Source organism: Sus scrofa, chromosome 9 (genome assembly GCF_000003025.6).
Source record: "Sus scrofa isolate TJ Tabasco breed Duroc chromosome 9, Sscrofa11.1, whole genome shotgun sequence".
In the NCBI taxonomy this organism is placed as follows: Eukaryota; Metazoa; Chordata; class Mammalia; order Artiodactyla; family Suidae; genus Sus; species Sus scrofa.
Genome location: NC_010451.4, coordinates 47,473,890 through 47,498,003, shown reverse-complemented (window position 1 = coordinate 47,498,003; position 24,114 = coordinate 47,473,890). Strand labels below are relative to the sequence as shown.

Here is a 24,114-nt window from a genome sequence, read left to right as displayed (position 1 = left end):
TCTGGCGTAGGCCGGTGGCTACAGCTCCGATTCAACCCCTAGCCTGGGAACCTCCATATGCCGCGGGAGCGGCCCAAGAAATAGCAACAACAACAACAACAACAACAAAAGACAAAAAGACAAAAGACAAAAAAAATAAAAAAATAAAAAAAATTAAAAATAAATAAAATACATGTGTACATTTATTTACCTTTTTTTTCTTTTTATAGCCTCCACCCAGGGCATATGGAAGTTCCCAGGCAAGGACTGCATCTGAGCTGCAGCTGTGACCCATGGAAACTCCACATCCTTTAACCCACTGTGCCAGGTAGGACTCAATCAGGCAGGGGATAGGAGGGCCAGGGATAGATCCTGCACCTCCACAGCTACCCAAGCCACCAGTCAGATTCTTAATCCACCGCATCTCAGCGAGAACTATTTGCCTTGCCTTATTTATTTATTTTTAATTTTTATTTATTTATTTATTTATTTATTTATTTATTTATTTATTTTTTGCTTTTTAGGGCCAAACCTGAAGCATATGGAAGTTCCCAGGCTAGGGGCTGAATCAGAGCTACAGCTGCTGGGCTACACCACCACCACAGCAACACAGGATTCGAGCTGCGTCTGCAACCTACACCACAGCTCACGGCAACGCCAGATCCTTAACCCACTGAGTGAGGCCAGAGATCGAACTCACATCTTCATGAATACGAGTCATTTTTGTTTCCTCTGTGCCACATGGGAACTCCCTATTTTTCCATTTTTTTTTTTAATGTAGGATCAAGGCCTTTTAAGTAAGGATATGCTGGGGTGCCTTAATGTCTTTCTTTTATAAACCATGCTAAAAGTACATCAGCTCTACTTCCTGTTTCAGTTTCCTTACAGCAGACAATAAAAAACTGAAGATACTCCGTGGACTCTCTTTTCCCCAAGTAGCTAATAGTTGTTTTCCATCCACTTCTAATTTGACAGCAATTTCTTTAAGTGACAAGTCTCTACTCGTATTTCCAAAACACATACAACTCAGTTTTCATAGAAATAACTTTCCCTTTTATGCCCATATTTCATCAGTCTTCCTAATATTTAACTAAACTATCTAATTCCAATACAAGTACAACAGGTTGGAGTTTAAGCAGAAGGAGTAGGAGTATTCAAACATACTACAGAGCAGCCCACTAGATGCAAGCATTTAACCCACTATGGACAAAAGTCATGTCCTACAGAGGGCACGAACTGAACGCATTAAATTGAGGTTAACTAAGAGAGTTCAACTATTCTTTTCTTAAATATACTGGTCAAGACTTGATAATGATAGCTTCCCTTGATTCCAGGAATTTGTGAATTCCTAAACGACCACTCATCTTTACCACTTGTTTCCTTAACAGTTGCTTAAATTTTATCAGCCACCTTGAGACACTCTGAAACTTTTATCTTAACATCAAGAATGATATTCTTTCTTGGCACTTTTGCAGTATCTCTAACACTATTATTTGCATGCTTTTTGTCAGCCATTACAGCTCAAAAACATTCATTAAAAAATATTATAAGGAGTTCCCGTCGTGGCGCAGTGGTTAACGAATCCGACTAGGAACCCTGAGGTCGCGGGTTCGGTCCCTGCCCTGCTCAGTGGGTTAAGGATCTGGCGTTGCCGTGAGCTGTGGTGTAGGTTGCAGACGCGGCTCGGATCCCGCGTTGCTGTGGCTCTGGCGTAGGCCGGTGGCTACAGCTCCGATTCAACCCCTAGCCTGGGAACCTCCATATGCAGTGGAAGCGGCCCAAGAGATAGCAACAACAACAACAACAACAACAAAACACAAAAGAAAAAAAAAAAAAAATTATAAAAGTATTCCCTATCTTAACCTCAAAACTGGAACTACATTATAAAGTTTGGCAGAAATAGTGGGAAAGTATTCACACATCTACAGGAATAATTTCAAATATTTATGGAAGAACTCTTCAATTTGTGAGATAATATCCATGAATGAGATAAGTTCTGTAAATAAGCACATCTTGACAAATATATCTACTCATGTGAACAACTTAAATTTATCCTGACAAATGTAAGCATTCCAGGCACAAAACAAAGTGAACAAAATAATTGCCAAACTAGAACTATGAAATACATAAGTGATTTAGATTCTTATTCCTCTTTGAAAAGACTACTTGAGGCTTCCTTTGAAAAATGATTGAAAGTATTGTGAGTATTATAAAAGATGCATCGGAGTTCCCATAATGGCTCAGCGGTTAGCAAACCCGACTAGCATCCATAACCCTGGCCTAGCTCAATGGGTTAAGGATCAGGTGTTGTAGGTCACAAACGTGGGTCAGATCCCTTATTGAGACTCTAAAAAGACAATAAATAAATAAATAAATAAATAAATAAATACATATATAAATAAACAAACAAATAAAAAATAATAAAAGATGCATGGATGATCTGATAATTTTTCACAAGAAGTTTCCCAAACTGGATGGCAGCCAAGTGTAGATGAAAAACCCCTTTTCTACCTCATGAACATCTGGCTGAAGGCCTAATTTTTATTAGTATTTAAGTGTAAAATAAAGTTGATCTTTAACTATTTTCTGATCTTTTCAACCACAAATACTTGAGAGTTAGGATGCTTGGTGCTTGCTAACATCAAAATTTTGAAATGAAACTGTACTTCAATTTTTGTTTTTTAAAATTTAATAACTGTAATTTTTCTACTGTTGCCTTCAGTATGTAGGAAAAACACTGATTTTTTTTTTCTTCTTTTTAGGGCCACACCCACAGCATATGGAGGTTCCCAGGATAGGGGGTCAAAGTGGGGCTTTAGCTGCTGACCTATGCCACAGTCACAGCAACTCGAGATCTGAGCCATGTCTGCAACCTACGCAATAGCTATGGCAAAGCCAGATACTCAATCCACTGAGCGAGGCCAGGGATCAAACCTGCATCCTCATGGATACTAGCTGGGTTTATTATCACTGAGCCACAATGGGAACTCCCTGATTTTCTATTTATAATAATGCAATAAAGTCTCTTTTGGAAATGAATTTTCAATTTAAAAAGTAATGTTAAATAAAAACATTAAGTAACTGACAGATGAGGTATTATGAGACTATGGCAAATCATTAAGGCAATATCCAAATAATTTAAGTAAGGGAAACAAGAGCCTACAAAATAAAGGCACATTCCTTTACAAGCATTCAAGACCACTCTAATTATCCCTCCAGTCTCTTTTCTCACCACCATGCATTATCATAAACTCCATGTTCTAACAATATTCTACACATAACCATCCTTTCTGCCTAAAACATCTATTCTATCAACCATATTATCACTACACCACTTCCACAGACTGCACCACACACACTACACCCAACACCTAACTCAATTCCTTACCTTTTTAAGAGGCTAAGGTATTATCTTTCTCCATGAAATCCTCCGTTACCATGTCTCCTCTGTATTACGTATTATTAGAGACTTTGTCTTACTCATCTATGTATCTTTCTCTGGTTTCTAGCATATTCAATAAATAATTTTTTGGAAAGAATGACTCTAACTTAACTAGTCTGTATCACTTAGCAATGTTAATTACACCCTGCTTTCAACTTCTCTTCCCTGATGAAGATTTCTTTATAATCAACCCTCAGGGTACTCCTATTCTGTAACCATTCCTTTGATTCTCTGTAACTTTGATTCTCAACTGTCTTTGAGAGCACTTCTCTCCTCCCCCAAACTCATGACCCAAGATACTATATGAGCCATCCTAACGGTGCAATCTCATTCTTATTGAACTCACCTGTTCAAAGTACTTTACCTGCCATCACAAACACAATAGTGGTGGCCAAGCCCTCTCTCACTTTTTTACATTTAGTCGCCTATTAGACATCTGCACCATAGGTACCTGTGGTGGGCAGCCTCTCAAATAACCCCCAGTGAATTTGCCTCCTGGAACCCACACCCTATATAGTTCGCTCCCACACTGAATAAAGCTGATCTGGGTAACTGAGAGAATCTTACAAAAATGACAGAATGTGACTTCTGAGGTTAGCTCATAAAAGTCATTATGGCGTCCACCTTGCTCTCTACGATCGCCTGCCATGGGTAAAGCCAGCTGCCTCAGAAGCCCCAGGAGAGGTCTTCCTGGTGAGCAAACAAGGCCCCCTACCAACAACTAGCACTCACTTAACCAGTGTATGAGTGAATCACCTAGGAAGTGAATCCACTAGTTCCAATCAAGTCCTCAGATGACCCAAGCACTTGTGTCAGGTGCAGACATCTCAACTGCAACCTCATTAGAGACTCTCAACCAGAACCACCCACCTAGGCTATTCCCAAGTTCCTTATCAAAGGAAACTGAATGAGAGAATAAATGTTTAGCAGAAGTGTCAAGTAAAACTTTTTGCAATGATTAAAACATTCTATGTCCGATGTCCAAAACAACAGCCATTGACTTGCTACATGTGGCTACTGAACACTTAAATGTGGTTAGTGTGACTGAAAAACTAAATTTCTGATTTCTTCTGATTTTAACTAATTTAAATTTAAATAGCCACATGTCTTGTGGCTCCCATGTTGTATAGTGCAAATTTATTCACTTCTGGGATAATCTATTATGCAACAGTAGATAATACAGTAGTTAAACTAAATCTGTCACTTACTACATCTGTTCTTGACTCCATTTTTCATCTTATCAGTCAACCAAACAAAATAACAAAACTGTGCCTCCTTCCTTTCATGTTGCCCATCTTGCTGAGTGGTACCAACACTCACTCAAACACCCAGCTAGAAAGCCCCTGCAGAGAGTGCAATAGGACTCGAGAAGAATCACTATTTCCTGGATAGATCAGAAACACCTTCATAAAGGATACTACCTGCCCTTCTTATACCACTGGTATTCTCTGCAGTTTCTTAATAGCTCTATTTGTTTCTTCTCTTTCCAATGTCTTGCTACAACTTCAGTTGAGTAATTCACTGTTTTTCATTATTGAAAAATGTCTCTTTATTTGTATTTCTGCCCCTAAAACTTCTCAAGACTAATCAAGTCTTCACACTGCCACCCAGTTGATCTTTCTATAACAAGAGAACAATACTGATCATATTACCCTTCTGATTAAAGGTCTTCCGTGGCTTCCCACAATCCGGAGGATAAAACCCAAACTTCTCATAATGGCATAGAAAGAATCTGGTGCCTCCTATCTCTGCAACTTTACCAAATGTTGTGCCCATCATCAACCTCCATGCTCTCGTCACATTGACCTGCATGTGTTCTCAGAAAACATGAGCTCCTTTACCTCTGTGCCTTCTACTTGACATAATCTTCTATCATTCACTTGTCTGGTAACTACAATCCATCTTTAAGGCTTCAACAAGAGTACTCATCTCCTTTATGAAGGTGTTTCTGATCTATCCAGGAAATAGTGATTCTTCTCGAGTCCCATTGCACTCTCTGCAGCTAGCTGCCTACATGTCCGTCTCCTTCTACTAGACTAGAAGCTACCAAAAGGCATAAAATGTGCACAACTGGTATATCATAATGTTAAAGAGCAGAGGTGGGGAAGTCCATGTTGATTCCATTTTACATTCTACCTTCTGCCTTGAGTGCCTGAAACAATGCAGGGCTCCGAAGAAGACTGTGCAAAACAAACAAAAAAATTATATTCCAATTAAAGTGTCCTGGATGTTCCCTGGAACACAACTGAGAAATTGCTGCTGTAATCTACATTAAAAGATAAGAGACTAAATAAATAACCTTCTTTGGCTGTACCTTTTGCATTTGAATTTTATATTTTTTATTTGTGTTTCTAACCTCACAGAAATGATAGTTATCCAAAATTATGTGTAGTAGCAAATACAATGAACCAAGAGTCAAGTGGTTTAGATTTTAAACCTGGTCCCAAAAATGTATTAGCTGGGAAATACAGGCCTAGTCAATGAATATCTCTGAATCTAAGTTTTTCCTCATCTGTAAAATGGGAATAATATCTGCCTTGCAGTGTTATTATATGTATTAACTATAATGCCTATGAAGCATCTAGAATTATACTTAATAAATGGAAGCTTACTGTTACTTAATCAGGAAACAATTATAAAAGTGCAATAAAAGAAAAGGAAAAATTACAGCTAGTATGATACAAATAAATATATGGAAGTGAATAATTTGACTTGTTAGATGGGACAAGGCTCAAATGAATCATATTGTTTGTATGATAATAACCTCATTTTTAAATATAGAAAAATAAGCATGGGCAAATACTTCTATAATAACTAAATTATTTATGGATTGTGAATTGGTCATTTACCTCCTCATTATTTTTTCCAATCTGACTTTTTAATTTCATCAGCCCTCAAAGATAACAACATTCTCCAGACAAGTCATATTGATAACAAACTTTTCAAGCTGGATAAGCAAAGTTTTCCTTATTGCTAACAGTGTGAGGAAGCAATGTTAGCTAAAATGAGATATGGTAAATATTTATGCAAAATTAACAGAACTTTACCCCACAGGGAGGCTGCAAGCATGGGAAAAAGCAGCTTCCCAGAACTCAGCATAGCGGATGTCTGCAGATCTCCCTAAGGGCTATAAAGTCTCCACATCCATAAGAATGCTTCAAAGGGCAATGCCTTTTTGCATGCAACCTCTTTGTAAGTCTTGAACCTAGTAAAACTCTCAAATTAGAATTATCTAGCCTTTCTCTGCATAGAAACAGTACTTATTCGGTAAAAGATTAGGTTTGTGGGCTTCTTTCCAAACCAACTATCTGCCTACCTCCGTTCTAGATTCTCTGGGGTTTTGAAGCAAATGCAAGAAAACAATTTACAGTTAAAGAGTTAGGTCAAATAATAACACACTTAAATATCTCTTAAGCAAATTTTATTTTCCAATGTTACGGCATAAAAAGTGGCTAGACTGAAGTGATTCATGCCACAGAAGTTTTCAGTAACCAAAAAGAAAAAAAAAATTACAAAGAAGAAACTAAGATTAAAAGTAACAATGTTTTATGGCAGAGATGAATTGAGAGGATAAAAGGGATAATTATTAATTTCTTCAAATGGTAGAAAATATATAAACTAAATGATAAAGATCACTACTGTAACAAAAAGTCTTTAAAAAGAAAATATTATCTCCATTACCACTTAACCAAACAGATTCTTGCTAAGAAAAATCTTAAGCCTAGTGTGCTTACATCATTTACGTTTCACAAAGGCCTAAACACTTACTATTAAAATCATTCATTTGCTGCCTTTTCTTCCTCTTACATACTCAGTATAACAATTTTCTCACTGTTTTGTGTGCCTATAATACAAAACAAACAAACACACACACACACACAGAAAAACCCACAAAACTTATATTAGATGGGTCTTCAATTCCTTAAGAGAATCTTAAAATAGTTATAATGGAAACTGATTTACAAGCAATATATATTAGGTTTCAAAAAGATCTAATGTTGGAGTTCCCATTGTGGCTCAGCAGTAACAAACCCCACTAGTATCTATAAGATCCATGTTTGATCCCTGGCCTTGCTCAGTGGGTTAAGGAGCCAGTGTCACCATAAGCTGTTGTGTAGGTCACAGGTGTGGCCTGGATCTGGCATTGCTGCGGCTGTGGTGTAGGCCAGCAGCTGCAGCTACAATTCAACCCTTAGCCTAGGAACTTCCATATGCCACAGGTGCAGTCCTACAAAAAAAAAGTCTAATGTTTACAGATATAGGTATGTATTAAAAACAATGACTAAGAAACCAGAGCATAATGCAGCCATTTTTTTTAGAGGAAATGAGACAAAATCCCTCTGGAAAAGGGAAAGGTAAATAGGTGGTTAAGAGTAAAAAGAATAAAAGTTACGAAATTATAATGTGAAGACAATACTTTAATGGTTTTGTTGAAGATAAAATCCATTTTCTGGGTTTCATCCAAGTGACTCAGAAGATCCACTGACTAATCCAGATGACCCAATCTTAGCATAAGTAGGCCTAAAACCAGTAGGCCAAAAGAAAATGGACACTGGACTCTTAATCCCAATTCTTCTGTTTAGAAACTATGCGACCTTGAGCAAGTTAGTGAAGCTGTTTTTTTTTTTTTTTTTTTTCTCTCTTCCTTTTTACTGCTGCACCTGAGGTGTTTGGAAGCTTCCAGGCTTATGGTAACTCACCAGGTCCTTAACCCACTGAGAGAGGCTAGGAAAGGAACCCACATTCTCAACTGATACACCCATTGATACACTGGGTCTTTAACCCACTGAACCACAATGGGAACTCCCAAGTTAGTAAAGTTCTTAGGTCCTTTCTCTATTTTAAAATGGGAACAACAATATTTAACTGACATAGCTAAGAAGATTAAAAAAGACAATGCACAGAAAGTACCTAGGGAAGTGCCCAGCATTTAGAATGTACTCAATAAATACAAAACACTACCACATTCCAAATTTCCTCATAAGACTAAATTTCATCTTTTTTTTTTTTTTTTTTTAGGACCACACACACGGCATATGGAAGTTCTCAGGCTAGGAGTCAAATCAGACCTTCAACTGCCAGCCTATGCCACAGCCACAGCAATGCAGGATCTAAGCCGCGACTTTGACCTATACCACAGCCTTCAGCAATGCTGGATCCTTAACCCTCTGAGTGAAGCCAAGGATAGAACCCATATCCTCATAGATACTGGTCAGATTTGTTTCCCCTGAGCCACAATGAGAACTCCAATTTCATCTATTTTGAAATGTTCCTTTTCACCTACATTCACTTGCCACTTTTCTAATATGCAAAATATCAAAGCGACAAGTCATCATGATTTAGGCATTGTCTTGCTAATCAAACCACATTAGTTTCCAGGATCCTTCACTGATCACCATATTTATCACTGGATGCACAAAGTATAACTTAATAGGTTGCTACTACCTTCAAAGAGGTAAGTAATGAGTAGAAGTTCATCTTCAAGTAGTGATTAAAGCAGTGTCTATCAATAAAATGTAATTTCTTCTATGCAAAAGCAATGGACATCTAACAGCTTCTTAAATCACAACTTACAGGATGCTTTTTCATGTTAGTCTGGAAAACTAACCAAAATATAATTAAACTGAAAGACAGAAAGGAAACATAAAAAGATACTATGTGAATTCCCATTATGGCTCAGCAGAAACAAAAGATCTACAAGGTTGCAGGTTTGATCCCTGGCCTCACTCAGGGGTTAAAGATCTGGTGTTCCGGTGTTGCCATGACTCACGGTGTAGGTCACACGGAGCTTGAATCCTGGGTTGCCATGGCTGTAGTGTAGGCTGGCAGCTGTAGCTCTGATTTGACCACCAGCCTAGGAACTTCCATATGTCGTGGGTGCGGCCCTAAAAAGCAAAAAAATATTTTTAAAATTTAAAAAGATACTATGCAATAGGAAGTAACACTAAATTTTTAATCTGGAAAATAAGATAAATTTAACCATTAATTATGACTTCAATGCCACCACTTCCCTGAAGTACACACGACTTCTCACCCTAATCTTCAGCACTAATCAATGACTATCACTCTTACAGGTAAATTTCCTAATTCTCAAATATAAATCAGTAGGTAGCAAGAGCACAAAATAACTGCCAACACAATGTCCTACACACTGGAGACATTCAATATTTAATGAATAAACGAATAAACAAATGAATTGATGTTTTAAAGACAGAACTAGACAAATTCTGAGTGATCAAAGGCAGATTTAAAAGCTGATTTGCCAATCCTAAAAAAACTTATCAATTCTACAACTAGAGACATTATTATTTCACAGTCTGAGTTGAAATAATTGTCTGTTTAGTCTATTCCTCACTTCCAAATGCACCTTAATTCTAAAAACAGTCTATAATTTGAAATATAAAGGAAAGGGAATATTATCACAGCAAGAGAATAAAACACTATTACAGCAGTAGCAGCAGCAAACACTGAATTCAAAATTATTTTAAATGCATAGATCAAAGTTTTAGGAAAAATTAATTTCTAAGATTTTAACAATAACAGCTATTATACCCTACCTCTTTAATGTACTTAAAAACATTCTCATTAATCTTCATGACAATTCTAAAAGTAAGTATTATTTCAATTTTTACAGATGAGAAAACCAAACTGTTGTTCAGAGATGTAAATTTGCCTAAGGTCTCCCAGCTTGTAAAGTAGCAAAACAAGTCTGACAAACCAAAACCCAAGCTCTTTTCTCTATATCATCCTTATTCAGTTCCCTTTTGCTGCTTTTCTTTTACACAGGCTAAAAAAATTAATGAAAAACTAACATATCTCTTCCTTTAAAAGCTATTTTTTAATCTCTGACAAAGAAAACTGTCCCCAAGAGAATTCTGCCAGGGGAGTCAAAATTAATATAATTACTAATATTTATCCATAAGCATATTTTACTGAATTCCTATTTTTGGAAACAAATTATACCTTGTATCCTATTATGCAATAATTGCATGGTAAGAACCTTCTCTTTTTTAACTATTCACATCCATTTACTAACACACCCAATTTACCTTTAAACACTGTCTCAGGAATTCTGATCATGTAAGGCTTCTAGATAAACACAAAAACAAGAAACAACAAACCTTTCCCCAAATTGTGCAATTAACAAGTGCAACTAAAATGCAACCAAAGTGTAAGTATATTATTTTGACAGAGGTACTAACAAACTATTGTCCCTGAAAAATGAATGTTTTTCAATCATGATACAACAGAAAAATAACACAAAGGCAAGTCAGAGTTATTCTCCATGGGAAAAAAAACTGTTTATTTAAATTGACTATATTGTCCCAAGCAACTAAAGCCAGAATCAATCTAATGCGAATAAAAACTCAAATTTAAATATAAATTTTATGTACAAGCCAATGATAGCCATTTTTCTACTGCAGTTACTAATAGTTTCTGAAATAAGATTAACAATACAACATTAAGGAAAACTACTTGGATACCTAGAAAAGTCACTTTAATCTAAGTGCTTCTATACACAGTAAAAGATGCCAGTTAAGAAAACATAATTAGATATTACTATACTAAAATAAATTATTTTTGTTATGTTATATGCAAGAATTTATTTAGCCCATATATATCCTCTTTGATCACCTCACTGTCACCTCCCAATCTACAAACTGAAAAAGGGATTTTATCTGTTTAATTTGCTTTCCACTATTGATTACATAACACCCCTCCCAAAAGAATTTCCTGTGAAACTGATGATTCTATCATAATATGTGTATTACTTCTAAAACAATACAAATAATAAACTTACTGTATTACATCTGCATACTAATAAAATCTATGAAGTTTTGAGTCAAAATTGAGGCTTTAAAAAAGGCTCTCAGATGAACTAACCTGAGCAGCTGAGAGTGGCTTTAACTATTTCTAAACTAAAATTAGATAGATTCATTTCCTTACTTTTATATCATTCAGGTATCTCCTTAAAGATTTGATAGAACCTTTCTCTACAGAGCAAACAGCGTAAGTAAATACAAGATTTTTATAAATGATTCTGATGTTCTTCTCAAGAGTGAATAGCATCACCAACTGGGAACTCCCAGAAGACACAGAGCCAGTAAAGGTTGGGATTCCTTTCAACTGGCATCACTCCAACAGAGGCTCACTGAGAAATGAAACCTCCTGCAAATCAAATCTGTTGCAATGTTATTTTTTCCAGAGGTTAATTACCTGCTTCTGCTACACACACACACACACACACACACACACACACACACAGAGAGAGAGAGAGAGAGGGGGGGGGGGGGGGGCTCTGGCTCGGGGTGGGAGGGAGAGAGGGAGGAAGAGAAGAGAGAGAGAAGGAGGTACTGGAAAAATAGATGACATTCTGCTGTAAGCCTCCTCCAGAAATACTCAAAATTAAATCAAAACAACTTGCTGGCTGTCAAATTCTAGATACACTCCACGAACATCCTCTCCTACTTGACACCTGTCAGTCCACAGTACCATTACCTCAAACTAATAGATAGTAAAAATTTACTAAAAGAAGTTACACTTTTAGATTTTATCTTTCAAAAATATTTGGTGAAATATTTAAGGATGAAATTATGATATTTAGCAACTACTTCAAAATAATCAGTGGAGAAGCAGGGCAAGGAAACAAGTGAACCAAGATTGTCCATGCACTGAAAATTATTGAAGCTAATGATAGGAACATGAAAGTTTATCAAACTATTCTCTGCACTTCTATATATGTCTGAAATATTCCATACAAAAAAACCTTTCACAGATTCAAAACAACCCATTTCATAAGCATTGATTGAGCACCTCATATTATTGTTCCTAATTATTCACTCTTCCTTTTCCTTTCTTAAGAGAATTATGTAGCCTTACCCATTATCATGTGACTTGTAATGTGATATGTGGGAGGACTATACATCCCAAGGCCACTGACAATGAACATTACCATATGATTGCTTTAGCTGATGACATGTTAAAAAAAAAAAAAAAAAGAATATTAAAATGATGGGCAATATATTTATAAGAATGTTTAGGAAGACAGACACACACAAAAACTTAACTATAGTTACCTCTGAGAAGAGAGTCTAAGAACCAGAGGGTTGTAGGTATAAGAGTAAGATTAGAGGGAGACTTTATTATTATATCAATATTATACATCATTTGACTTTTCATGTTTGTGTGTTTAACCTAAACAACATAATCTGGGTAGTTATATAATCTGGGCTATTTTTTTCTTCCTTATGCTTCTTAGTATTAAAAACAAATAAAAATATAATAAAACAGAGAATAAATGATTAAATATGAGTAAGAACCACCCTCATGCCCTTAAGGAATTTGAAAATTAGTTACAATTTAGCTTTAAAGACAGCCTCCTCCCATAAAACATTCATTGTTAATACTTGGAAGTGGCAAAGCCTAAATAGGAAAACAAAAGTTTAAAAAATTAGGAGTATAACATATTCAATTCTTTTTTTTTTTTTTAGGGCCCTACCCGCATATGGAAGTTCCTAGGCTATGGGTCGAATCAGAGCTGTAGCCACCAGCCTACACCATAGCCACAGCAACGCCAGGTCCAAGCCGCCATCTGTGACCTACACCACAGCTCATGGCAATGCCAGATCCTTAACCCACTGAGCAAGGCCAGGGATCGAACCTGCATCCTCATGAACACCAGTGGGGTTCCTTACCGCTGAGCCACAACAGGTATCCCTACCATATGCAATTCTATCAGTTTGCTCACCTTAAGGTTTCAGCAAAGCAATTATAGGATTTTGTATACGGTTGGGGCAGGTACCAATCTCAATGGAAATTCTCTCAATTACATTATTTTAGTATGTCAGTCAAACTGCTGATGAAGCTTGCTCTAGGTGTTAAGTTTTGTGACTAAGACTTAACCAGTACTAAGTTAACCTACGTAGGGTAAAATTAATTTTAAAAGTGATAGGAGAGGAAGTTCCCATTGTGGCTCAGCAGTAAGGAGCCTACCTAGTATCCAGGAGGATGCAGGTTCTATTCCTGACCGTGCTCAGCGGGTTAAGGATCCAGCACTGCCATGAGCTGTGGTGTAGGTCACAGAGGCGGCCTGGATCCTGCATTGCTGTGGCTGTGGTGTAGGCTGGCAGCTGTGGCTCCAATTTGACCCCTAGCCAGGGAACTTCCATGTGCCGCAGGTGCGGCCCTAAAAAGCAACAACAAAAAAAGCGTTAGGAAAAAAAAGAAAAGGAAAAAAATTCTAACCATGACTCTTGTGCTTAAACAATACTTAAATGGTTACAGAAGTCAAGGTCCATAGAGTAACACCTCACTCCATGACCATATTTTTACTTAAACTTGAGCAATAACTTACAAATATGACTAGGGACATATCTGCACTTTTCATCGTAGGATCTCAAGCACTTTACAAGCATTAATTTAACCCTCATATCACCTGAGAGGTGGGTATTATTCAACATTATAACCATCTATCCTGCCACTACAAAATATCTAAATACCCTTTCAGCAGTGCTTGCCCTGAGGAGGTCTTGCCCAAACAGCCAATAAGACAGGAAATGAGCTGACAGTGCTTGTGCCACCAACAATCTCTGCAAAGATCAGACCTTCACCCACAAGAACCACTTCCTCTGAGTAAACCACAGAGTCTGTACAGGGCAACCACAACATATCAGCTTGTGTGTGGAACACAGGCAGATCTTGCATCTAAAATCTATGGAAAGATATGTCTAAGCACCTTCACAAGATATATGTATTTAAGTGTACTTTTGGTCCTTGTTACTCTTTCTGGACCAGATATAGGCACCTTCCACATTAAATGATCAATTTCACATATAATTTACTCAGATGCTGAAGAAGTCTCCAGTTTTTTAACAATACAATAACCTATATTTTCTGAATTCACGGAAGAACTTGCAAAATCCTCCATGAGCTCAAGTGTGTGAACCAAAATCAGCATTTAAATGTAATATTAAATCAAAGCTGTAGTCTCAGAGCAGTATCTTCAAATGCCTAAAACAGGGCATAACATCAAAAGAAAAAGCAGTACATGTGGCTAACAGTAAACATTAACTAAACCAGGTGTTCTTATATATTCCCAAACTCTTCATGAATTGTTACTCACAGTCCCAAGAGAGGAAATCTAATTTTTCATTGGCCATTAGATTTGCTTATCTCTTGACAGTGAGAAGCCATCCAGGCCTGTCATGTGACTGGTCTCAAAAACCAGGATTCAGCATTTGAAATAGTAAAATATCCTGTTTTGGTATGAATCTAAACTGTGAGCTGCACTGGTACATGTTAATTCAGTAAGATAAACTTAGTATATTTCTCCTTTTACCAAAAGTCAGTTAATGTATGCTTATGTAACTTAGGCAAAGACTCTGACCTTTGGCACCATCATGTGTTACCTCTGCAAAACCAAAATGTCTTAGAGTTAGATGCTGTCTAACAAACTTTTCACAAATGACTGTCAGTATTCTAGATATTTTAAGTTGAGAAAGTACAATGCCCTAAATCTGGCCCTGTTTACAAAATTCTAAATTTTGAGGAAACAAAATCACAAGCAAAATGCAAAAGAACAAGACATCCATTTAAATAATTTTAAGCTAAGTATCAATGATAAAGCTTACTAATACTTAAGAACTCTACAATCTTATATACATATAATAATTCGTGCACTTTTTCTTGCTATTGTATCTTATTAGTAGCAATCCTTATAAATACAGCTATAAGAAAGTAAAATATTATTTTAATAACAGTACATCTTATTGTAAAAATACTGCTAAGCATTGCAAGTCTAATTCTTGTCACTAATATCTGGAAATAACCAGAAAAAAATAAGGTAAAACTTAATACACAAATAGAAAAAAATGACACACAAGATTGAAAAACTACTAAAAAAAAAAGGAATAACAACTTATAGATTATCTCACCATATCACAACAGATATTTTACTTTAAAGCTATAATCACATTTCTAAGTGATTATAGGGGTGTTTCATCTTCATTTCTGATTCATTTTTGACCATGGATAGCTTATTATTTGTTTGCTAAACTTTTGTCACATAATTGATAACACTTGTTACATGAGGGGTACTCATTATTTGAAAGAATCACTTTGTAAAGAAGGCTTTTATATGTAATTGCTTAGCTGATTTGCTAATTATGCTGTGTGTATAAATCTGTTCATTGTTTTATTTGATAGTGACATCTCTCACAACCATTCTAACGACTATCTAAAATAAAACTGGGTTAAAAAGATCTTGAGAGTCTCTGTACTCATAAATTAGGCTATGCCTAGAGAAAACTGAGGACCCCCCAAATTAGAGTAAAACTAAACTGGAACTTGCTGCACTAGAATATGAATAAAAATAAAATATAGAATATTATATTTTGTACTAGGACAGCATTGGGGGAAAAAGATCATTTTGCACTAGGAAAGCAATTAGGGAAAAAGTAATTAAATATTACGAGGAACAGGCTGACTTTTAGACAATGAGTCAACAGAACACACAACTTGGCTAGGTGAGGAATAAGAGAAGGGGGAAGGAAAGGGTGGTGGGTAACTGTCTGAAATATTTAGAGTCATATAAACATAAAATGGGATGAGAGCATTATTTAGCTTGGTACAGCAAGTATATACAGGCACAGGACAACTTAAAAGAAAAGTTTATGCTAAAGATCAGGACAAACTTCCTGACTACAAGATCTATCAGATTGTGTTCAGTCTCCTGAGGAAGTGACGAGAACTTTAATCCTCCAGAGAGACTTAAAATTAGAATGGATAAGGTACTAGAAAGCATCCTGTAAGAGAAAAATCCAACTCTGATTTAGTCAGCTTGGAAAGTTACAAGGGAAGTAGGACAGAAAAAATATACATAGAAAGACAATAATTTAAAGTGAAAAGTGGGGGATTTGAGAGCCAGAAAATCTAGGTCATATGTTGGGTCTGTCCTTTTCAGTTTTATAATCTTGACTTAAGTGCTATGAGTTGCCTAAAGTGTAAACAATAATCTGCCTCAACCTGAGTCAGAAACATTGTAAATGTTAAAAAAAAAAAAAAAAAACTACACTACTGTAGGATATCATTACATATATGAGGATATTTTACTCAAAAGGAAACATTTATAATTTTGCTGATTTTAAAATTTCAATTCAAATGTCACTATTTTGAAGGCTCTTAATCATTAAAAGGAAAAGCAGCACGTCTTTAAATGAAGCTTCAAAACATCATCAAAACCAAATTCTAACGGATGAAACTGAATGAAGTTAAATACTCCATTTCTGAAAATGTGGCATGATCAGTTTCTAGGAGCTAAGCAATTACATGACAAGAATCTCTAGTAACTTTGTTAGACAACCATGCTGTAAAAGTGCTTCTCCAATTACCTCTGGAAAACCATTAAAATATCTTCCTGCTTCCATGACCCATATCGGCTTGGTAGGCAATTCATACCCATTTCTAGACGGCATTCAGAAGAGGCAACCACGTTGTTTACTGAAAGATTTTCCAACTATTTGCCTAGAATCACACTGCTCCATGGAAAAATATGTAAAATCCATCATTTATGGGCTTCATCAATGTATGCCTCAAATGCCATTTTCTAAACTGAATTTTTTTAAAAAAATCCTACATGTTAACTCAATGTTACATACTACATTTTAACAACTGGAAACCACAAATGTGTTAAGTAGTATTACCAGGTTAACGTATTTTTGTAATAAATCAAAAAAATCTTCTCTTATCATCTCACTGAATATATGTGAGCATCCTATAAATGTGCCCTTAACCTGGACGACTACAGCTCTGAATCTTTTAAAAAATTTACTTCAGATTGTACATGTTGACTCATGTAAAACTGTACAAGTGAATGTACTATTGCATACCTATATGAATCAAGATTTTAAACTGAACAACTAGAAGAAGAAACAACAAAAAATTGAAGACAGGAGTTCCCGTCGTGGCGCAGTGGTTAACGAATCCGACTAGGAACCATGAGGTTGCGGGTTCGATCCCTGCCCTTGCTCAGTGGGTTAACGATCCGGCGTTGCCGTAAGCTGTGGTGTAGGTTGCAGACGCGGCTCGGATCCAGCGTTGCTGTGGCCCTGGTGTAGGCCAGCGGCTTCAGCTCCGATGAGACCCCTAGCCTGGGAACCTCCATATGCCGCGGGAGCGGCCCAAGAAATGGCAAATAGACAAAAACAACAACAACAACAACAAAAAAAATTGAAGACAAAGCTAGCATTATCATCCTGATCCCCACTTTCAATTTGGAATTTATCAAATAATTGATTTTACAAGTGAATGTTACAAAGAATTTCACCTTGCAGGTGACTGGGCAGCCTTGAAAACAGCACACATACAGAATTTTTCGTTGTTTTTTTTTTAATCAAAAAACATTATTACATGGCAGTGTTGGCAGAAAAGGTATCATGAATGAAAATGCATAAAAAGACACAGGTTTCCACACTCACTTTAAAAACTTGCTTCAGTTAAACAAGCTTTATGAACTCATAATGCTAAAAGAAAAAAGCCAATATATCAAAAACCTTTGTTATCTATAAATCAAAAACAAGAAAATCCACAAGTCCTAGTCAAGACAAAGGTTCATTTATTTCAACAAAGACCTTTATAACAATATCTTACCTATACTGTCACTGAAAATTCACTGTTCTAGAAGATAGCCTGAAATAATTTACTGAGTCCATAATTTACTGAGTCTAATGTATTCTTTCCTCTCTATCTCGCAGAAGAAATTCCAATTACCACAAGACCCCTAAACTCTCAGGGAGAGAAACAAGCGTCTAGGAGGATTAGAAACAATTAGGTATATTTTAGGACTTAAAGCAGCAGTAAGTGTAAACTGAAGAGCAGCAGTAAGATATTTCTATCCCTTTCAATTGCCAGTTCTAAAAGCTGAAAAATGCAGTCTCCAGACCTCATAGAAGTAACAAAGCAAGACACTGGATGGTATTCACAAGCTGCTCGGATTTAAAAAAAAAAAAAAAAAGTCCAGATATACCACATAAGAACAGTAGCTATCATGAACACATAGTTTGAGTTCTAAAATGATGAATGATTACACCCTTAAAAAGGGGGCTGGGAGGACCTGGGGAGTAGAGGATAAGGGGGGGTAAGGGAGTAAATAAATGTGTTAATTTAACTGCAAAATAATAACAGGATATAACAGAGTTCTGAGTATCCAAAGTGACCAATCAGAGCCTAAACAGAGCTGAATTCCATCCCAGCCCCAGCACGTCCCTAACACAAGAATAAAACCCTTCTTATCTTGTTCAGCCATGTGTCGCCTGCCACAAACTGCAAAACAGAACAACGCCCAAAACCAGCTAGTCTGATTTCAACTGGGGACAGACAGACTCTGTAGTCAGAAGCACCACAATGAAAGAACTCTAACTCACACAGCTGGCCTGGTGGGTCTGCACACTCTACAAAACAAAGCCATACCACATACAGTACTTCAAACTTGAAAGGATCTTTAAAAAGCTACAAAGGCGCTGTTAATTTGCCAAAGGCTCTAGAATCAGCAAAACATACCTACAGTACACTGGAGTTAAGACAGTGAGAAAACAAAATGAGGTGGGTAAGGAACTATTCTATACTCATAACTTTATCAGGCTTCCTACACAGAAATAATACTGAACCAGTACTTTCAGATTTCACCCCAACATATATCCAAATCGGGGACAACTACTCTCCTAAGAGCCAACAGAGGAGTGATATTTACAGAATAAGATATATTTAAAGAAAAAGTAATGCTCCCATATGAACAATTCTTATGAAAAAAAACAAAACAAAACCCCAAACTAGTAGTAAATTCCAAAGAAACACGAATACATACTGTCTCAGAAATACATATTAAGTGGTGTTTAAAGTTTCCTCTCTGAAAATATGTACAATCAAGCAGCACTTGAACTAATTCAAGGATATTAATACCCAAACCAATTTGCAGATTCATCTTATACTTGGAATACTCATCTCTTAATCCTTTGTGCCCAGCACAGCACCTGGCAAAGAACATGCATTAACTGCATGCTTATTGTATATTTATATCTCATCTAAGTTATAGAAAGGATAAAAACCCCAAGACCTTATTTCTAAGATAACGAAAGAGGAAGAAAATTGGAGAAATAAAGATGAAGAAAGGTCATTACTTGGGTGCTTTTAGGAGATTTTCACATAGAATGAATTGGTGACCGTAGGTTCTGTTTCTACAAAATTAAACGCTCCTACTACTGCAATGAAAACTAGTAGGACTACATTAGTACCTAATAAGACTTTTCTACAGGTTCAACAGAGAAAGCAAGAATTGAATGAACCAGAAAAACAATTACCCACACACCCAAGAAAATGATTTCTCAGAGGCAAAATAACCTGAGAGGAAAAGGAATGGGAATAACTTGAGGATATCAAAATAAGCATTGTTGCTATTCATGTTAAGTGTACTCTCAGAGAAGGTGAAAATTAAAATGCATTAAAAAAAACTCAAAAAATAGTTTAAACATTTAATGGACTCTTTTAAGTGAACATTCACGTGATACCGGAAAGCATCAACAGGAAGAGGAAATTCTGTTTTTGGAGTATCTGTTATGGTATGATAATGGAATTTGGCCCTTTTAAAATCAACAAATGAGTCTTACAATTGGGTAAAACTCTCTTATTATGAAATTAAACTACCTTTTGAGCACCACTAATGTTGTATTCATCAAAGTGCTTTCTTTAGCCCCTTACTTCATTTATTTTTTAGTTTGAAGGTTGACCCCCCTCCCCAGAAAAAAAAAAAAAAAAAAAGCTGACTGAAAACTTGGGACCTGGATAATTATGGCAATGTCATCATTAAACTGAAAAACAAAATATAGTAAAAGAATATACTTTTATCGTTAAACCTAATATTCCAAATAACTAAAGAGTAAGGGAACTCCACTTAAACCACAAATAGTCTAGTTCAATTCACCAACCACCACCAAGTAACCTAGGTACATACTACAAAGGACGCACCCAACTCAGCAAATCACCTGCCAGCCTTACTACATAATTCGCTTAAGCTTTATACTCCTTAAATGCAAATGTTTCTGGAAGATGAAATACTAAAAATGCAATAATTAAAATCTAGCCCCATGGTTCCTTGATAACTGCCCCTACCAGGTACTTAGGATTTACTAGTAATTCCAATATTCTGGAAAATTATTAAGATGATCAACACCGTGCAAGTCAATAGGTAAAGGATATCAAACTCATAAATCACGCGGCAGCTTCACAATGTTCACAAAAAAAAATTCCTAAACTGAAGCAGTGTCTATAGGACTACACGAGAGAAGTACAAGCGATGATGCACCAATACCCCAGCCGACTTCGGGCGCTGACCTTCACCCAAAATGACCTCCCTCTGGTCCCAAGATCCGTACAGAATCCTAATGCAAACTACCGACAGAAAAACACAATCATGGCTTTACCTACCCCTCCTCCGAGAATCTGGAGAAAAGTTTCTCTCCAGAAAAAAACAAACAAAACAAAACAAAACAACCCTACATTTCTAAATTCAATCAACCGGGGAACTTGGCAGCAACCCCAGGCTAATTGCAGAGCTCCGAAACAACCCTCTGTGCGATGCCTGTCAACTTCACTGGGCAAAGGCACTCGACAATCACTGACTCTCCTGCTAGGTCGGGCCCCAACCAGGGAGGCTAAGCGCAGGGTGAGCTTCATACCAACCTGTCGGTGATAGTAGACTGTGTGCCACTCATTGGGGCCCTTGGCGAGAGGTCCTCCTTTTATCCAACTTGCATTTTACAGTAACACCTCCACCCCACCCCCGGCGCTCTGGGATCAGGCCCGACTCCGTAAGGGACACAAGAGTCCAACTCAAAACTCCATTCAGGCATCTAGAACGTCCGACTGGAAGGGGTCAAGGAAAGGGGATGGAGATGGGAGCGAGGCAAGTTATCTCCCAAAATAAACCGATCAAGTCCGCCAGAAGGCGAGTCCTAGAGCTAGAGAGCGATCCTCGGGAAGTCACAGGAGAAAACTTCGTCACGGAGAGAAGTCGGCGAGCCTTGGGGAAGGGGGCCCGGGAGTCACTCCCGGGCCGGGGCAGGAGCGGCTCGGGGCTGGGTGTCGGTTCCTCCTCCGCGGTCTCGGGGGCTTGCAAGTCCCCGCCTCCAGGCCCGGCCCGCTGGGCTCCGCTCTCTATCTGGGGCTGCCGGCCGCTCGTGGCCACAGTCTCGGCCGCGTCTCGGGCCGCCCCGCGCCAGGCGCGCGCGGCTCCATGGCCCCGGGCCGGGGAACCCCTCTCGTCCTCGTCGCCGCCCCCACCAGGCTCCGGGCCCCGGGACGAGTGCGGGAGCCGGGGGAGGGGATCCCGCAGCCGGAGGTGACAGGAACCTGATTTCTCAGCGCCGCGGGCTGCTACCCATCCCTCGGAGGCCCCGACTCTTCCGCGGTCAGCACAGGCGGCGGCAGCAGCGGCTCCTCCCCGACGCGCCGGTAGGCGGCGGTTCCCGCGAGGGGCGGAGGTTCCCGTCCGGCCCGGCCTGGAAGTACCGGCTCCGGAGGCCGGCGGCGGCGACGGCGGCGACTCGGAGCGCAGAGCCGGCTCGCCGGGTTGTGGGGCCCTCACGGGGGCGCGCGCGGCGGGTGGAGGAGGCCGCCGATGGTGGGGGGCCGCCCGACAGCCGCGGGCGCGCGCACGGGTTCCGGTTCCGGTTCTGTCTTCCCGGCCCCGGCAGCGTCCAGCGCGAGCGAGCTCACTCTTCCCCTCCCCCGCCGACTTTTTTGGCCTCCTCCCCTCTGACTTCGGGAAGCCGCCTCACCCGGGATCCCTCCGCGGTGCGCGGGGCCGCCCGCGCCGCCCCCGCTTGCCGACCGCGGTTGCGCGTCAACCCGCGCGGACGCCTCCGCCAGCGTCTTGTTGGGGGGAACGAAAAAGTAGTTCGGCGGAGCGGAGGGAGGTGGGGACGGTCTGGTCCCGGGACTCCCACTCGCCAACCCACTGCCGTCCCCAGGAACGCGCGAGTGCCGGATATCTGTACTTCGTAGTCTAGTTTTCGCCAGGGACCGCCAAAGAGCACGTCCCTAATCCAGAGGAATTGAGAAGAAGCTCTTTAGAAATTACCCACCCTCTCGTCCTGGAAACTTGTAGTCTTTAAAGGGAGCATACTTGTTCTTTTTTTCGGAGAACCCTATAGACTGCTTTGGGCCGATGGAAGCGAACTCGTGTCCGGATGCACGGACACCGTTCCATCGTTTGTGAAACAAACCCCAGCACAGAGAAGTTTTGGCCTTGGGCGCTCACCTGGGGCACCTGCTGGCCTCCTCCCAGGATAGGGACCGCCGCGCACAAGTCTTGGCTGCCCACGGAGGGTTGGAGGACGAAAGTGTATGGGACTGGAGAGACGACAGAGTTTGGGAACTGGAGCCAGGATTTCTTCGTATAGTGTTGCTTTTAGGCTGCTGCTCCTGCCTTGGCAAAATGAAATGTTATTATTTGCCAAATTGAGCAAGCATGGTGCTTTCCACAGCGACTTAACAAGCTTGTTGTGGAAAGAAATGGGAGCAAAAAACAAAGTATATTTATCCAGTAAATAGCTTTACAGTTCTCTTTGAAGAGTTCCCAAATATTTTTATTTTTTTCCCCAGCTGGGTAGATAAACTTAGATATCCATCTACTTTATGATTGCATAATTTGGGATTGTAGCAATTCAAGTACCATGTACAATATATTTCTTCAATTCGGCCTGTAAACATTTGAAGTGGCTGTCTCTTTATCCATCTGTTTTCAGCTTTGAGTTCAAAGCTGTATTGTTGCGTCAAGGTCTTCAACCTTTTTTGTGGAAATCAAGTGCCAAAGCACATCTAATAAACAGTGGATGTGGAGAGGGGAAAGAATTACCTCTTAAAAACGCTGTTGCTAAAAGTCAATCCAAAAGAGTGCATGAAAGGATCATTATCCCTGAATAGATGCATGAGCTAAGGCTGACGTTAGAACCGGGTTAAAAAAAAAAAAAAGGAAAAGAAAACGATAAACAGAGGCCAAAGATGACTCTTTACTGTTTTGTTTTTAAGTTCAGGGCACAGCCAGCTAATTTTGTAATGTTTATTTTGGGAAAGAATAGAAGCAGATTAGGGTCCCAAGCCACTTTCCTAATGATCAGACCAGGACACATTGCCACCTGCTGGTGTACCCTAACATGATAATTCTATTCTGAAAACTCTTAATTAAATTGCTTATTTTCTATATGTAATTGGAAAGGGCTCCATCAGTCTATATACAATGACCAAAATGCAAACCTTTCCCCCAAACTTTTATCTTTTTTAGACATTCTAAAAAAAGGTTTTTTTGCCCTACTCTAATCATTTTACAGTGTGGGTGTCAAATTAATTGGACCCAATGACTCATCAAATCATGCATTTTAAAAATGAGCTCCCTCTTCCCTTCAAGAATGCCTCACTACACGAGCTTCAGGGATAAAAACAAACTGGGAAAGTTTCCTAATTCACCTTCTCTTCCTTGCATACAAAACCTCTTGGCAGGCTGCTTTCATAATCTTTCCAAACTTAAACAGACCCAAAGTTCTAGCTGTGAGCAAGGAGGGCATTTGCTGTGGGAAAGCTTCAGAAGATGGTAAGCAAAGGATTTAATTAAGCCAGTGGTTATTCATTCCAGAGCTATTTTTTGT

At 38.7% G+C, this 24,114-nt stretch overlaps 1 protein-coding gene across 6 annotated transcripts in view; it reads right to left on the bottom strand.

The window, feature by feature from the left end:
• ARHGEF12 (Rho guanine nucleotide exchange factor 12) overlaps positions 1–23,438 on the bottom strand; it is a 146,469-nt gene extending 123,031 nt beyond the window's left edge. The window contains exon 1 of one of the 6 annotated variants that reach the window (XM_021062986.1): positions 22,731–23,438. Coding sequence is in view for 4 of the 6 variants with exons in the window: in XM_021062985.1 (XP_020918644.1) it covers positions 21,152–21,183 (32 nt within the window). In the remaining 2 variants the exon portion in view is untranslated. Of the gene's footprint in view, positions 1–21,151; positions 21,902–22,730 lie in introns of those variants that run through there. The other 5 variants (XM_013979482.2, XM_021062985.1, XM_021062983.1 and 2 more) reach the window with 5 other exon arrangements.